Raw genomic sequence first — 17,640 nt, 5'->3', positions numbered from 1 at the left:
GGAAGTGAGCTGAAACGATGACTTAGAGAAATCTCTTGAGAAATAGGACCTTCTTTTCTGTTTGGAAGAATGTTGATCTTATGTAAAATTGTCACCCTGCCCTTCTCCACAGAGACACACACCACAACAACCCCAGCCCCCAACTACAATCACCACCAGACTACCACACACACACTATCACCACCCTACCACCATCACCACCACCATTTCCATCGCCCTTTCACTACCACCCGCGTCAGCGTATAACCCCCTACTGCGTGTGTCGCCCAGCAGAAGGCGAGCTGTCGCACCCATTTGGTCTGGCTCTCTGGGAGGACCTGATCTTCTGGTCGGACTGGGACACCAAGAGCATCCACCTGGCCAACAAGCTGACGGGAGGAGACCGCCAGGCTGTCGTGTGAGTCTCCATCTCTGTCGTCAACATTACCTCTTTCCTCAATGTTGAGGACTCCTTAACTGTTCATTTGTTCGTTCTAGTTTTATTTTTTAGTACAGAACGCTCGCTGCTGGGGCGGGACAAGATATCATAAAGTGGACTGTTTATCATACCTCCTTTCACATCATAAATGTGATAGATACCATGCTCGCTTCCACACTATAAAGTTGAGTGTGTGTGGCCTACCCCTCAGGAAAGGGTTGAAGGGACTGATGGACGTGCGGGTGTTCCAACACAACCAGGAGGCCCTTCACACCCCCTGTCATGACGACAACGGCGGCTGCTCCCACCTTTGTCTCCTCAGCCCCAGACCTGCTGGATATACCTGCGCCTGTCCCACAGGCATACGCCTCAAGGTAATACTCCGCCAGTATATCCCTCATGGAAATACTCCACCAGTATATGTCTCAAGGTAATGTTTCACCAGTACATTACAAGGTACATGTTCCTCATGGTAATACCCTTGAGGATAATATCAATTAAGGTAAAGGAATGTAAATCCGGATATCATACTAATATTGAAAGTATAAATTAGTTAGTGCAATCCCATTTATTAACATGTTTGTATAGCCATAGCAATTCAGTCATATCTAGACTCAAGCTCAGCGCGTCCTTATAATTCCGACTGTTATCTATGGTGAAAATAAGCCTTCAAGCTGTTCCAAATAATATTGAAGTTATTTTAAATCAACTTAATGTGTTATTTACACTGCTTTTTTACCTAGAAAGGGAGACATTTTGAACAGTGTTGAATATTTTAGTGAGAGTTGGTGTCGTCCCGCCAGAGTGATCAGCACACGTGTCACTTCACTCCGGAGAAGTCTCTGGTCTTCGCCCGCCGCGAGGACATCCGCCAGATGTCTCTGGACACCCCCTACCAGGCCGACGTCATCCTGCCTCTCATTGGTCTACAGCACGTCGTCGCCCTCGACATTGACCCCGTCTCAGGTTAGTGGTGAACCAACGTCGCTCGTTAGACGTTGGTTCACCTGGCAGCGTCTCGGGTTAGTGGTGAACCAACGTCGCTGGTTAGACGTTGGTTCACCTGGCAGTGTCTCAGGTTAGTGGTGAACCAACGTCGCTGGTTAGACGTTGGTTCACCTGGAAGCGTCGAAGGTTAGGTAAGGTCGGTGTTTTCTATGAAGCTTTTAAGGTAAACTAAAATATTCACAATAAAGTCATGTCACATATGCACTTATTTAATAAGTCAATATTGACTTAAAGAAAGTGCGAGAACGGGTTGCAGCGTCTCAGGTTAGTGGTGAACCAACGTCGCTGGTTAGACGTTGGTTCACCTGGCAGCGTCTCAGGTTAGTGGTGGACCAACGTCGCTGGTTAGACGTTGGTTCACCTGGCAGCGTCTCAGGTTAGTGGTGAACCAACGTCGCTGGTTAGACGTTGGTTCACCTGGCAGCGTCTCAGGTTAGTGGTGGACCAACGTCGCTGGTTAGACGTTGGTTCACCTGGCAGCGTCTCAGGTTAGTGGTGAACCAACGTCGCTGGTTAGACGTTGGTTCACCTGGCAGCGTCTCAGGTTAGTGGTGGACCAACGTCGCTGGTTAGACGTTGGTTCACCTGGCAGCGTCTCAGGTTAGTGGTGGACCAACGTCGCTGGTTAGACGTTGGTTCACCTGGCAGCGTCTCAGGTTAGTGCCGTCTCTTCCTTCTCTTAAAAGTTCAAATTCGCAGAGATTCGTATTTTCAGAAGGTTAAATACCTGTGTTGTCCGTCATCTTGCAAGTCTTCTCACTTGCCCGACAGTCTTTAAGTCTGAATAGCTAGCTTGCCACTTATTTGTATTATTAACATCTTTAATGACAAATTAATTACAATTTTGCCTAATCTGAGGAATTTGATTAAGCCTTATTAGAGTGAAAATAATGATGGTGTTCACTTGTCACACAGGACACAGGGTCATACACAAGACAATAGGTCAGGAGCCAGATAAGAAATAAGATTATAAGAGATTATAAGAAATAATAAACGAGACTCGTCTAAGGAAATAATCTTATCTTGCAGGTGACATCTTTCTACCAGACAGCGCAGCCTCTGTGATCTACAGAGCCTCTCTTGACGGGGGCAAGATGACCCGCATCGTGTACGCTGCCATCGACAACGTCCAGGGCATCGCCGTCGACGCCACCGGCAGGAAGGTGCAGCATTTGTGACTCTTTATGCCCGTAATGTTCTTTATGCCCGTAATGTCATGGTGATCGCTCTGCGCGGGGGGGGGGGGGTTCTGGGTCTCGTAAGGGGGCGCGCCGGCCCTTTCGCGGGTTTGCCCCATTGACGGGGCGATGGGGGGGCTGCCCTCCCCCTTCTTCGCCTCGTGTTTGGTGTCATACTGCTTTTTGTGTACCTCATACTTAGTATCACACTGCCTCTTGTTCGCCTCATGTTTGGTATCATACTGCCATTCTCATACTCCTGTTCACCTCACGACCCGACCCAAGCAAAGCGACCCGAGCAAAGCGACCCGAGCAAAGCGGGTACCCATGTAATAAATAATATTATGAGGTTATTTATATATTTTGTTGTGTTTATGCAGCAAAGCCTCTATACTCGTTAAATATCTACTGAATTACACAACAAATATTTTACATATGCTCTAGACGGGTGCTTAATCTGGGGCCAGATTCATGAAGCAAGTACGCAAGGACTTACGAACCTGTACATCTTTTTTCCAATTTTTAGCGGCTGTCTTTACAATTATTAAACTGTTAATGAGCCCCAAGGCACCAGGAGGCTGTTTATAACAATAACAATAGTTGATTGGGAAGTTTTCATGCATGTAAACTGTTTAATAAATATAACCAAAGGCGTCAAAGATTGAGGAAAGATGTACACGTTTTCGTAAGTACTTGCGTAACAGCTTCGTGAATCTGGCCTTCTTTTATCGTGATTAATTGTGCCAATGTGTCCATAGATGTACTGGACGGATATGAAGCGCCAGTCTGTGGAGGTGAGCGAGCTGGACGGCGGGAACCGACGGGTGCTGTTCACTGGTCTAGACCGACCTCGAGCCATCACCACCCACTACCCGTCCGGCAAGCTCTTCTGGACCGACTGGGACGAGAACTACCCGAGGATCGAAGTCGCGGATATGGATGGTAGCAACAGGTAAGGCAAGAGGGACGTTCTCACGCGTGAGGAAGGTGTGCGAAGATAAATTAGACTTAAACTTAAACTGCGAAGATAAATTAGACTAAACTTTGGGGAGTAGAAGAACTCCCAGAAGCCCATCAACCAGGTATCAACCAAGTAAATCAAGAAAATGTGGATTTTTCCGTTGTACCGGTTGTGTGTGTGTGTGTGTCGGCTGCAGTGTTGTTTAAGTCTGATAACGAGAGTTCAAAACGACTTCGTAACACCTTTTTGTGTTGTGGCCGCATTGTAAACATCCTGTGGATCAGAGCTAAAAGGACGAATGTTTTTATATTTGCCCTGCTATAGTTACTAACTATAATAACCTTGTATAACACTTTAACTATACAAAGTTACAGATAATTTGATTCCAGTGTTTACATGATAGGTGTTTATAATATGTATGAAGCATTAATGGTATAATGTTTATGTGTTATGCAGGCAAGTGCTGGTGGACACCAACGTGGCCTGGCCCAACGGCCTCTCGGTTGACTGGCAAGAAGAGGAGCTGTACTGGACAGATGCCAAGACTAATGTCATCCACGCTATTGGGATAGATGGTCGCAACCGTCGCACTGTGGTCACAAGTATGTGTGTGTGTGTGTGTGTGTGTGTGTGTAGTTACAGGGTGAGAGCTACGCTCGTGGTGTCCCGTCTTCCCAGTACTCTTTGTCGTATATCACCTTGAAACTACTGACGGTTTTGGCCTCCACCACCTTCTCATTGAACTTGTTCCAAGCGTCTACCACTCTGTTTGCAATAGAAAACTTTCTAATATATTTTTTTCGGCACCGTTGTTTCCTTAATCTGTGACTTCTTGTTCTTGAAGTTGCAGATTTCAGGAACTCTTCTTTATCAATTTTATCGATTCCTGTTAGCAGCCTCGTTGAAGATGCTCCCTCGAGGTTCTTAATTCATATGCTCAGAGAAACCGCCTAGTACTGTATGTCCAGCTTACTTTGTAACCTGGTACTGTATGCCCAGCTTACTTCATAACCTGGTACTGTATGTCCAGCTTACTTTGTAACCTGGTACTGTATGTCCAGCTTACTTTGTAACCTGGTACTGTATGTCCAGCTTACTTTGTAACCTGGTACTGTATGTCCAGCTTACTTTGTAACCTGGTACTGTATGTCCAGCTTACTTTATAACCTGGTACTGTATGTCCAGCTTACTTTGTAACCTGGTACTGTATGTCCAGCTTACTTTGTAACCTGGTACTGTATGTCCAGCTTACTTCATAACCTGGTACTGTATGTCCAGCTTACTTTATAACCTGGTACTGTATGTCCAGCTTACTTCATAACCTGGTACTGTATGTCCAGCTTACTTTATAACCTGGTACTGTATGCCCAGCTTACTTTGTAACCTGGTACTGTATGTCCAGCTTACTTTGTAACCTGGTACTGTATGTCCAGCTTACTTTATAACCTGGTACTGTATGCCCAGCTTACTTTGTAACCTGGTACTGTATGTCCAGCTTACTTTGTAACCTGGTACTGTATGTCCAGCTTACTTTATAACCTGGTACTGTATGCCCAGCTTACTTTGTAACCTGGTACTGTATGTCCAGCTTACTTTGTAACCTGGTACTGTATGTCCAGCTTACTTTGTAACCTGGTACTGTATGTCCAGCTTACTTTGTAACCTGGTACTGTATGCCCAGCTTACTTTATAACCTGGTACTGTATGTCCAGCTTACTTTATAACCTGGTACTGTATGTCCAGCTTACTTTGTAACCTGGTACTGTATGTCCAGCTTACTTTGTAACCTGGTACTGTATGTCCAGCTTACTTTGTAACCTGGTACTGTATGCCCAGCTTACTTTATAACCTAGTACTGTATGCCCAGCTTACTTTATAACCTGGTACTGTATGTCCAGCTTACTTTGTAACCTGGTACTGTATGCCCAGCTTACTTTATAACCTAGTACTGTATGCCCAGCTTACTTTATAACCTGGTACTGTATGTCCAGCTTACTTTGTAACCTGGTACTGTATGTCCAGCTTACTTTGTAACCTGGTACTGTATGTCCAGCTTACTTTATAACCTGGTACTGTAAGCCCAGCTTACTTTGTAACCTGGTACTGTATGTCCAGCTTACTTTATAACCTGGTACTGTATGTCCAGCTTACTTTATAACCTGGTACTGTATGTCCAGCTTACTTCGTAACCTGGTACTGTATGTCCAGCTTACTTTGTAACCTGGTACTGTATGTCCAGCTTACTTTGTAACCTGGTACTGTATGCCCAGCTTACTTTATAACCTGGTACTGTATGTCCAGCTTACTTTGTAACCTGGTACTGGATGTCCAGCTTACTTTGTAACCTGGTACTGTATGTCCAGCTTACTTTGTAACCTGGTACTGGATGTCCAGCTTACTTTGTAACCTGGTACTGTATGTCCAGCTTACTTTGTAACCTGGTACTGTATGTCCAGCTTACTTTGTAACCTGGTACTGTATGTCCAGCTTACTTTATAACCTGGTACTGTATGTCCAGCTTACTTTGTAACCTGGTACTGTATGTCCAGCTTACTTTGTAACCTGGTACTGTATGTCCAGCTTACTTTATAACCTGGTACTGTATGCCCAGCTTACTTTGTAACCTGGTACTGTATGCCCAGCTTACTTTATAACCTGGTACTGTATGTCCAGCTTACTTTGTAACCTGGTACTGTATGTCCAGCTTACTTTATAACCTGGTACTGTATGTCCAGCTTACTTTGTAACCTGGTACTGTATGTCCAGCTTACTTTGTAACCTGGTACTGTATGTCCAGCTTACTTCATAACCTAGAAGCTTACTTCATAACCTGTCCACTCTTGTAACAACAGTAATGAGAAGATGTTTACCCTGGAATCTCAAGTACTTCGTTGATAATTAGCACGAACAACTTCTAATTAAATGAGGTGACTTGCTAGACCAGTGTAAATATTACCTTTGAATGATATAATTAGTCCATCTGGTCACCATTTGGTCCGGGAGACATCTCCCGTCACGCAGGGTACAGTCGCACCTCCACAGATCTCCAGTATCATCTCTGGATACTGGTAATGGCTCAAAAGGGCCACCACTTACGAGCTATTCATGCCCGTGCCACCTTTTGGGTGGCTTAGTCTTCATCTCATCTCTCATCAACCTCTCCATTCTTGTAGTTAAGCTCTTAGCTTATGTGTCTCTCAAGATATTAGTGCAACACCAGTTCTTAGAATCCCACGTAGATTTAAATGTAGATTACGTAACAGTTAATTTGTCCGCTCAGTTACGTAATGTACGTAACAGTTAACAGTTGTCCGCTCGGCCGACCGGCCGAGCGGACAGCACGCGGGACTTGTGATCCTGTGGTCCTGGGTTCGATCCCAGGCGCCGGCGAAACAATGGGCAGAGTTTCTTTCACCCTATGCCCCTGTTACCTAGCAGTAAATTAGGTACCTGGGTGTTAGTCAGCTGTCACGGGCTGCTTCCTGGGGGTGGAGGCCTGGTCGAGGACCGGGCCGCGGGGACACTAAAGCCCCGAAATCATCTCAAGATAAGATAACCTCAAGTTAATAATATATAAATATATATATATATATATATATATATATATATATATATCCAGCTTAGTCTTTTGTGCGCGCCTTGATACAGCACTGTATCAAGCACTGACTGCTTCTCTCCATGCTGTACCACAGACGTGCCTCACCCGTACGGTGTAACTGTCCAGGGGAAGTGGGTCTATTGGACCGACTGGGAAACAAAGTCCCTCAACAGGACGCAGAAGGATTCCCGCGGCCGCATCTACTCCATGAGGGAAGGCCTCGCTGGGTTGATGGACATCAAAGCTCTGCCGGTGAGTCCTAACTATGCACCGAACTACTTTTACATGTACCAAATGCACTAAACTAATTGGTACTAGCTGACCATTCAAATAAGTCTGAGTTGAATAATGATTTTCATCTGTTTTGGTATGCATCTGTTTTGGTATTACACGGTCTATATGAGCAGCTTCTCTGGCAAGGGTCTTCCATATATGTTAGTCTTGTAGGTCTTCCCTTGTAAACACCACTAACCCAGACACATGCCACCGTGAGTTGGGATAAAAGTAGTTTACATGTTCTCCTTAAGGGTCCTCCTGTAGAGGAAAACAAATGTGGTGACGACAATGGACGGTGTTCGCATCTGTGTCTCCGCATCCCTCTAGGGTATTCCTGTGCCTGCCCTACTGGCCTCACCATGATCAAGGTACCACCTCAGCCTTAAACCGTCTCTCTTATGCATACTTTACTAACCTAAACTAAAGTGAGTTATTGAAATATTTTGTTCCAACCCCCCTTTCTGTGCCCTTTGTCATTCCTCTCCTTTCTGTGTCCTCTGTCTTTCCCACTCTTTATCGCCTCTTTCTCACGTTCTCTCTCTCTCTCTCTCTCTCTCTCTCTCTCTCTCTCTCTCTCTCTCTCTCTCTCTCTCTCTCTCTCTCTCTCTCTCTCTCTCTCTCTCTCTCTCTCTCTCTCTCTCTCTCTCTCACTCTCACTCTCACTCTCACTCTCACTCTCTCTCTCTCTCTCTCTCTCTCTCTCTCTCTCTCTCTCTCTCTCTCTCTCTCTCTCTCTCTCTCTCTCTCTCTCTCTCTCTCTCTCTCTCACTCTCTCAACATGTGGTCTCCGTCAGAATGACAATCACCGGTGTAAGGAGGAGCCCAACAATTACCTCATCGTGGCAGCCAAGGGCATGCTGGCGCGGATCTCCCTGGACACGGAGCCCTTGTGGGACGTGCCGCTCTACGTCTCCTCCACCAGCCGCCCCATCGACGTGGACTTCCACAAGAAAAAGAACCTCCTCTTCTACACAGACACCGATTTGGAATCTATTAGGTTGGTAGCCAAGTGCAGGCGAGGAGTCACAATAACGTGGCTAAAGTATGTTGACCACACCACACACACAAGAAGGTGAAGGGACGACGGAAGTTTCGATCCGTCCTTGACCATTTTCAAGTCGATTGTGATATCTTGGTAGCCTAAGATATCAGACTTATGACTGTCTTATGAGACAGACTGTATGACTTTCTAAGATCTTCTTAGTCATACAGTCTGTGGTTACGTAATTTATTACCAAGTATTCTACCCATTTGGTTGTAATTATTTGTCTAGCGATTTCACACCACACTTGCTAACGACATAGGTTAGATAGTGTCTACTCTGCTACCATTTTTATTGATTGGAACTGTTTAACTTTTTTCATATATCTGCTAGATTCCCGTGAATTCCTGAAAAATACGTTATTACAGAGGAGTGCTCAGCTCGGGTGCGCATTCCTTTAGAACCCAAGTGAGGCTCCGTCTGGCCAGACTCTTTTATTTCTTCCCTGCTCCTTCACCAACTGTTCCACCTTTTCACGTTTGTACACTGTACGTTGTGCTCTGAAATGTATGTATTCACCTAGTTGTATTCAGCTAGTTGTGCTTGCGGGGGGTTGAGCTCTGCTCAACCTCCCAGGCGTTATTGTGACAGACAGGCGAAGTGTCACAATAACGTGGCTGAAGTATGTTGACCAGACCACACACTAGAAAGTGAAGGGACGACGACGTTTCGGTCCGTCCTGGACCATTCTCAAGTCACAATCGACTTGAGAATGGTCCAGGACGGACCGAAACGTCGTCGTCCCTTCACCTTCTAGTGTGTGTGATCTGGTTAACATCTGTGATAGAGACGCTGTTTTCCCCGTCGGTGCAGGGTGGTGTCCCTGAAGAACCTGTCGCACCCGTGGACCATCATCACCCCGGGCTACATCACCGCCGACGGCCTGGCCCTCGACTGGCTGGCAGACAACATCTACTGGACGGACACAGGTCACAAGACGGTGGAGGTGGCCAGGCTGGATGGCTCCTCTCAGAAAACCATCATTAACTCCCAACTTCTTGAGCCCAGAGCCATTGCTCTCTTCCCGAGTGAAGGGTGAGTGTCTTATCACGTAACATTAGACTTGCTGTTGTATGAGTCGATTAGTAATTCAACGTTTCCTCTCAAGTAATACCTTCGTATATTGACGCCGAAATCCCCAGCGAACAAAATACGGCGTATCATGAATCATAGCGACTCATTAACAAAAAGGTTTTCTGTTCTGGACCCGCGTCCAGAACTCGCGAATCTAATACCAGTACATGTGACTGGGCCCCAGTCACATGTACTGGCACATGTAGTTATTGTTCGCGACGAACACAGGTTCACAGGTATGATTATTTCATACAGGTATGATTATTATTTATAATTCATTGTGTCGGGGGGACAGGAAGGCATAGTGTATTCATACACGTTTGGCTTTTATCCAGGTCCCTCCCAAGGTCAATTTACTGACCCCACCCAGGATGCAGCCCTACAACAAACTAACTCCTGAGTACCTACTCATTTCTAGGGGAACAGCGGCATTGGGTGAAAGGAAATGTGCCCAACCATTTCAGTCCCGCTCGGGATTCGAATCCAGAATTCTCGATTGTGCGTTGAGATCGAACCCGACTGTACTAACGGGGACCCTTTAGCCCTTTATGTCATTTAAGGGTCACTATTTACAGATAGAGATGGTTGAGTAATTTCTCGTTACTAAGGATTGATTGATTGATGAAAATTAAGCCACCCAAGAGGTGGCACGGGCATGAATAACCCGTAAGTTACAAAGGAATGGCCAATATTGCTGCCATTCGACATGGGAGACATCTCCCGTTACGCAGGATGCAGCCGCACCTCCACAGATCTCCAGTATCAGCTCTTGATACTTGTAATGGCTCAAAAGGGCCACCACTTACGGGCTATTCATGCCCGTGCCACCTTTTGGGTGGCTTAATCTTCATCAATCAATTTGCTGCCATTCGGGGTTCTTCCTATATTGAGGTGATTAAGTGTTGTTAATGGGTATGATCACTATGCTGGGGGTGATTACTGATGAATTGATATATTGGATTTAGTGACGCCTATAATTATGATCATATGGGTTAACTAATAGTATATAATGTGGCATATGACTTGCAAGGCGTCACATACACACAAGCTAACCATAGCCCGTGCTACTTGCCCCGCTCTTGTGCTAGGTAAGTTACGGGCTCACCATAACCCGTGCTACTTGGAACTTGTTCCGAGTAGCTGAATCTATAACAACAACTTGCAAGGCGTGATGCATTTTTCAGTCTTGTCTCCAGTTTTATCTTAATAACAGTAAACACAGCAATTAAAATAACGTTCAATAGAAATTGTTAACAAAGGTGTCCCAGTGATCTTGCCTGAGCTCTCAACGCTCGATGGAGAATTCTTACATTTACTTTCAAGAATTAAGTTTTTATCAAGGAATAAATGCTATCTAGAAGAATTCACATTCAAAACTATGGAAGGGTTGCCATGGAAACTATCACGTGGTAGAGGCGTACACTTAAGTTTACCCTCCCAAGATCCACACAATATGCTTGGGATAGATAGAAAACGGAGTCTTAGAGAGATAGAAAACATATCCATGCGAACAAGCCTCAATGGTCCCCAGGCATATATGTAACTGAATATACATGTGTATATGTACAAAACATATATATGTATATATATAAACATATATGTTTGTGTATATATACATATATGTGTATATGTTACAGAAAATGACGCAGTTTTTATTATTATTATTATTATTATTTTCTACCAAGAATGACGCAGTAACGGAAGAGACGTCTTCAACGTACAACGTCAACAACCTTTTTCTTGGTGCGTCTATATATACTTGGGAGGGACTGAAGTATACCTTCCTGGTGGCCAATATCCACAGACAGGACTTAAGCGGTTGAGCGCGTTTAGTTTCACCTTGACTTCCCCAATAGCCGAGTTTGCCCTTAAAGCACAGGATGCCGTTCGGCCAAATTGTACCCAAGACTGTCCGCTAAAGCTCGTTTTCTGATTGTCAAAACTCTATATATATATAAGTTAGGCTCGGGTGAATATACACAGGAGACATCTCCCGTCACGCAGGGTGCAGTCGCACCTCCACAGATCTCCAGTATCATCTATTGATACTGGAAATGGCTCAAAAGGGCCACCACTTATGGGCTATTCATGCCCAAGCCACCTTTTGGGTGGCTTAATCTTCTCTCTCTCTCTCTCTTAGGTTCGAGTGAATTGGCTTATAGTAGGCTCGGTTGGACTAGATTAGATTAGATAAGGTGGATAAGGTTAAGTAGATTTTTAAAATCCGTTGACGAACTGTCCTGTATACAGTGTGACTTATATCCTCTGGAACACGCTTGCAGACTCTTATTCTGGACGGACTGGGGCAACAACTCCAAGATCGAGAGGGCGTACCTGGACGGGTCGCAGCGCACCGTGCTGATTGACCAGGACATCGGCTGGCCAAATGGCATCACCATCGACTACAAAATGCGACGGATCTTCTGGAATGACGCCAAGTTTGACACCATCGGCTCGTCGGACCTGAATGGCGAGAATCGCGTAGTGTTGTTGCAGCAAGTTTCCCACCCCTTCGGTCTGACGCTGGTGAGGGGGGGGGAGAGAGGGGGTGTGAGGGAGAGAGCAAGGGGAAAGGTGATAGAGAGGAGGAGGGGGAGAAGGGAGAGTTTTGCAAATTACCTGAATTTACCTGATAGCCGCTATCTTACGGGCCGTGACGAAACAGGTGGTGAGGGATATCAGAAAAAGGAAGATATCTTGTTTGAAACGTTAAAAATACAGTTTATTATGGTAGTTTGTTGCAGAAAAGGGTACTTGATTGTTTGTATATTTGGTGAAAGTTGCCCTTTGTTGCTTATGTTTTAGAGAAAGGGGGTTGTTGCCTCTTTCATTTTGTATAATAAGAATTTTTGCTGTACATAGAGAAAATGGTTCTTCGTTATCATGTATTGCTAGGAAATTTGTAGTGTTATTAGTATGCTGAGATTGTTCCAGTGTTATTAGTATGCTGAGATTGTTCCAGTGTTATTGGTATGCTGAGATTGTTCCAGTGTTATTAGTATGCTGAGATTGTTCCAGTGTTATTAGTATGCTGAGATTGTTCCAGTGTTATTGGTATGCTGAGATTGTTCCAGTGTTACTAGTATGCTGAGATTGTTCCAGTGTTATTAGTATGCTGAGATTGTTCCAGTGTTATTAGTATGCTGAGATTGTTCCAGTGTTATTAGTATGCTGAGATTGTTCCAGTGTTACTAACATATTGAGATTTCCCCAAGATTACTTCTTATTTGGAAATTGTACCATGATAATGGTTATTGAAAATTGTTCCAGGATTGTGCTATAAATGTGCTGGAGGACCTTTTTCTAGGACTAAAAGAAAGTTGTTAACTTGTTGGAAACTTTAATAATTTCAAATATTGTGTTGGAGAAAGTAGTTCTAAGCTCTAATGTGTTGGGAGGCTGTGATTCTAACTTCTAGTGTATAGCGAGAAGGGATTCTAATTTCTAATGTATAGCGAGAAGTGTTTCTAACTTCTAGTGTATAGCGAGAAGTGATTCTAACTTCTAGTGTATAGCGAAAAGGGATTCTAACTAACTAGCATTTTGGGAGGCGTGGGGTCGAACTTTAACGTGTTAGGGAAGGTGGTTCATATTTCTTGAGTGTTGGGTCAAACTTCTAGTGTGTTAAAAGAAGTGTTTCTAACTTCTAGTGTTAGGGAGAGGAAGTTGTAACTTTTAATGCGTCGGCAGATGTGGTTCAAACATCTAGTGTGAACAAATCCACAAGGGCCGTGACGAGGATTCGAACCTGCGTCCGAGAGCATCCCAGACGCTGTCTGTCTAGTGTGTCTTGACGAAGGTTGAAATTGAAATTGAAATTGGTTTATTGAGGTAAAATACACACAAAGGGATGAGGTAGCTCAAGCTATTCTCACCCCGTTCAGTACATCGTGTTAATACATACATAGACACACATCACAAACAATAAACATATTACCAAACATTCTGAGAGATAAGCATCTACATTTCCTAAATTGACGAAGGTTGTCCTGGCTACTGGTGTCTTCGTCGATGAAGATGATGCTCGCTGCTACAGATATTGACGTATTAATACACATATTTTATAGACGAAACTAACAACAAACATAATAGAAAGTTACAATCATCCCACATATGTGTTCTAGGAGAGTCATCATTATCTTTATTTCTATATCTCACATCTACGCATTTGTAATAATTTTGAAAGATAATATGTTTTTCTAATGTGTGTTCGCGTTGTGGCGGAATGGGCGCCCCTGGTGCAGCTGGGTAGCCACATCTACTGGACGGACTGGGAAACCATGACAATCGAACGCGCCGACAAGACTACCGGAAAGAACAGGAAGATTATCAGAAGTGGGATAGAGGTGAGTGGATACGGACGGATGGGGATAGTTGGTTAGGGGGAGTTTTAGTTAGCTCTTTAACCACCTTTTTACACAATTGCTGGCACAGTATTAACTCAAGACAAGTATTAGTTTACCTGAAAGTACACAGCGCCGCTCCTGTGCCAGGTAAGTGCACTACGGGTTCACCATAGCCCGTGCTACTTGCCCCGCTCCTGTGCCAGGTAAGTGCACTACGGGCTCACCATAGCCCGTGCTACTTGGCCCGCTCCTGTGCCAGGTAAGTTACGGGCTCACCATAGCCCGTGCTACTTGGCCCGCTCCTGTGCCAGGTAAGTTACGGGCTCACCATAGCCCGTGCTACTTGCCCCGCTCCTGTGCCAGGTAAGTTACGGACTCACCATAGCCCGTGCTACTTGCACCGCTCCTGTGCCAGGTATGTTACGGGCTCACCATAGCCCGTGCTACTTGGAACTTGTTCCGAGTAGCTGAATCTATTTTGAAAATCTAAAACAACAATTGCTGACAAACAAGACTGAGAAGAGAAGGAGAGAAGATATACAAAGTAGTTGCAGAGATTTTCTTGATTATATATATATATATATATATATATATATATATATATATATATATATATATATATATATATATATATATATATATATATATATATATGGGAGCACCCAAATCTTTTATGTGTTTAGGACCTGTAAAGGTCTTAATCCGGCCCTGCATGAGAGGGAGGGATGGGGGGGAGAAGGGGGGATTGTTCTCGATTTTGAGTTGAAGTGATCCACAAGCTCCTCTCATCTCATGAAGTCATGCAGTCAGTCTGGTCCCCCGCCTCCTGGTAGCCAAGGTTACCCTAAGCTCTAAGGCTTGGCTGGACCTATCAGAAAAGAGTATTTAATTACATTCTATCGGTGATTTATATGTTCTTGTCATTTATCAGATCAAAATTTGTATATTGTGAACGTTCAAGAACCATATGATACCAAACAAAAGACTGTAAACAATAATTGGTGAACAATTATTAAACCACACAGCCTGAGGTGACGCAGGTTCGAATCCTCGTCACGGCCCTTGTGAATTTGTTCAATTGATACATCACGTTAGTGCGATCTCTGTGTGTAATTATTAAACCATTTTTATTTTATTTTATATTCAACATACTTTTGAGAGTGAATTCTGGAAAGGTGTTCTGGGGAGAGATGGAAGTTAAGTAATATCTCATGGCAGGGCATCATGGAGATTAAGGCTGTGACCAAGACGTCTCAAGAAGGCTGGAACCAATGTGTGGACCGTAATGGAGGCTGCAGCCATCTCTGCTTCTACCTCCCGAGCGGCCGACGGTGTGCTTGTCCCGACAACACCGACCCCGAGTGTTCGGACCGTAAGTTAGCTCTCGGTGGTGTGTGTGTGTGTGTGTGTGTGTGTGTGTGTGTGTGTGTGTGTGTGTGTGTGTGTGTGTGTGTGTTCACCTAACAGGATCAAGCTTCAACTGTTAACTCCCGAGCCGAGCCTGACCTATTGTTTCTCGTTTTAAGGTCAAACCAGCTTATAAAACTACATATTGAATTAGATACTAGTCTCTCTCTCTCTCTCTCTCTCTCTCTCTCTCTCTCTCTCTCTCTCTCTCTCTCTCTCTCTCTCTCTCTCTCTCTCTCTCTCTCTCTCTCTCTCTCTCTCTGTCACTCACTCACTCACTCACTCACTCACTCACTCACTCACTCACTCACTCACTCGACACTCACTCAACATCACTGAAAACATCCCTTAACCTTGCAGGTCCATTGTTCAAAGTACCCTCGAAGCCTGACCTCCCAAAGAAGACCCCTAAAAAGCCGGGGGGGACGCCGTCGAGCGAGGACCCGCCAGGGTTGGTGCCCCTGCTGGCGGTGCTGGCGCTGGTGTTCGCGGTGTCAGTGTTGGCAATGATGGCCGTCGTCGCCTGGTGGAAGTACAAGAAGCAGACCAAGATGGTGGAAGGCCCCAAGGGAGGCGCCCTCACCTACACCAACCCCACCTACAGCGCTTCGAACTCCGACGTCAACACCGACCGCAAGCCTTTTACCTGGAGACGACTGCACCACGAAGCCAACCACCAGGTGTGTGTGTGTGTGTGTGTGTGTGTGTGTGTGTGTGTGTGTGTGTGTGTGTGTGTGTGTGTGTGTGTGTGTGTGTGTGTGTGTGTATTACAACCCCATCATGTGATTAAGCTTTCGTTAATGGAATCATAGAAGACAGTGGGAGTAAACGTCTTAGATCAAAACAAGGAGTGCCAGGGCCCCTAGCATCATCACTATCGTTGTCTCCCCTTCTCCACCCCACAGGGCCGGATGTTTGAGGAGAAGGGAGAGGTGGCAGCGCTGATTAGTGAAGGAAGCAGCGTTGAGCATGAGAGTCCACCGCCCACGCCGCCCACACGCCCAGACCCCGTCACCTAACTACGCCCACGCCGCCCACACCACCAGACCAACCCACTAGTTAGCTCCTCCCACCTCGCATTGGATCCACCTCTCTCTCTCTCTCTCCCACCCCCCGTCACTCACTCCCATGGGAGGGGCTAGCCCCATACCCTAGCTCACACACCCGCCTTCACCTGTCGTAAAGGGTAACAGATGCATTACAGATGTGTCGCAGGTGTGCGATGCTTGCAACACCCACACCTGCCTCCTCGCCCTCCACCCTCACCACAGTGACTGCGCCTGCTGGATTACAAATAGCCCTGCCCCCCACCCACCCACTAAATAGCTATATATAACCCCATCACCCCATACAGGCTACAGGTAGCCCCAGCACCCACTGACCCCCACACAGGCTACAGGTAGCCCCAGCACCCACTGACCCCCACACAGGCTACAGGTAGCCCCAGCACCCACTGACCCCCACACAGGCTACAGGTAGCCCCAGCACCCACTGACCCCCACACAGGCTACAGTTAGCCCCAGTACCCATTGACCCCCTCATAAGCTACAGGTAGCCCCAGCACCCACTGACCCCCACACAGGCTACAGTTAGCCCCAGTACCCATTGACCCCCTCACAGGCTACAAGTAGCCCCCAGCACCCACTGACCCACACCAGCTACAGGTAGCCCCAGCACCCACTGACCCCCACACAGGCTACAGGTAGCCCCAGCACCCACTGACCCACACCAGCTACAGGTAGCCCCAGCACCCACTGACCCACACACAGGCTACAGGTAGCCCCCAGCACCCACTGACCCCCCCACACAGGCTACAGGTAGCCCCCAGCACCCACTGACCCCCCCCACTCAGGCTACAGGTAGCCCCCAGCACCCACTGACCCCCCCACACAGGCTACAGGTAGCCCCAGCACCCACTGACCCCCACACAGGCTACAGGTAGCCCCAGCACCCACTGACCCCCACACAGGCTACAGGTAGCCCCAGCACCCACTGACCCACACCAGCTACAGGTAGCCCCAGCACCCACTGACCCCCACACAGGTTACAGGTAGCCCCAGCACCCACTGACCCCTACACAGAAACAAAATTGTCAGGAGTCATAACAGATGCTGTGTTTCCAAAGGACTACTATATAGTAAGGAAAGAGAGGGAAGGGAGAGGAGGTGGAGGAGTGGCCCTGCTGATAAGGAAGTACTGGAGTTTTGATGAGATGGAAATTACGGGCTGTGACGGATTCAGAGATTACATAACAGGAACTATAACAATGGGTGGACCTAAGATAATAGTGACAGTCATTTACAACCCTCCCCTAAATGACAGAAGACCTAGA

The 17,640-nt window shown here is 46.1% G+C and overlaps 1 protein-coding gene across 5 annotated transcripts in view; it reads left to right on the top strand.

The window, feature by feature from the left end:
- Lrp4 (LDL receptor related protein 4) overlaps window positions 1-16,631 on the top strand; it is a 222,350-nt gene extending 205,719 nt beyond the window's left edge. For all 5 annotated transcript variants that reach the window (XM_069319939.1, XM_069319940.1, XM_069319941.1 and 2 more), the window contains 15 exons: window positions 274-397; window positions 630-792; window positions 1,222-1,384; window positions 2,456-2,589; window positions 3,363-3,556; window positions 4,022-4,167; window positions 7,258-7,415; window positions 7,691-7,807; window positions 8,234-8,436; window positions 9,295-9,516; window positions 11,838-12,081; window positions 13,800-13,901; window positions 15,120-15,273; window positions 15,669-15,988; window positions 16,214-16,631. In XM_069319939.1, the coding sequence (XP_069176040.1) occupies window positions 274-397; window positions 630-792; window positions 1,222-1,384; window positions 2,456-2,589; window positions 3,363-3,556; window positions 4,022-4,167; window positions 7,258-7,415; window positions 7,691-7,807; window positions 8,234-8,436; window positions 9,295-9,516; window positions 11,838-12,081; window positions 13,800-13,901; window positions 15,120-15,273; window positions 15,669-15,988; window positions 16,214-16,327 (2,558 nt within the window). In that variant the 3' untranslated portion in view covers window positions 16,328-16,631. The remainder of the gene's footprint in view (window positions 1-273; window positions 398-629; window positions 793-1,221; window positions 1,385-2,455; window positions 2,590-3,362; window positions 3,557-4,021; window positions 4,168-7,257; window positions 7,416-7,690; window positions 7,808-8,233; window positions 8,437-9,294; window positions 9,517-11,837; window positions 12,082-13,799; window positions 13,902-15,119; window positions 15,274-15,668; window positions 15,989-16,213) is intronic.
- The last annotated feature ends 1,009 nt before the right edge of the window (window positions 16,632-17,640 follow it).

This window comes from Procambarus clarkii, chromosome 94 (genome assembly GCF_040958095.1).
Source record: "Procambarus clarkii isolate CNS0578487 chromosome 94, FALCON_Pclarkii_2.0, whole genome shotgun sequence".
NCBI lineage: Eukaryota > Metazoa > Arthropoda > Malacostraca > Decapoda > Cambaridae > Procambarus > Procambarus clarkii.
This window is presented reverse-complemented; position numbering and strand designations above follow the sequence as displayed.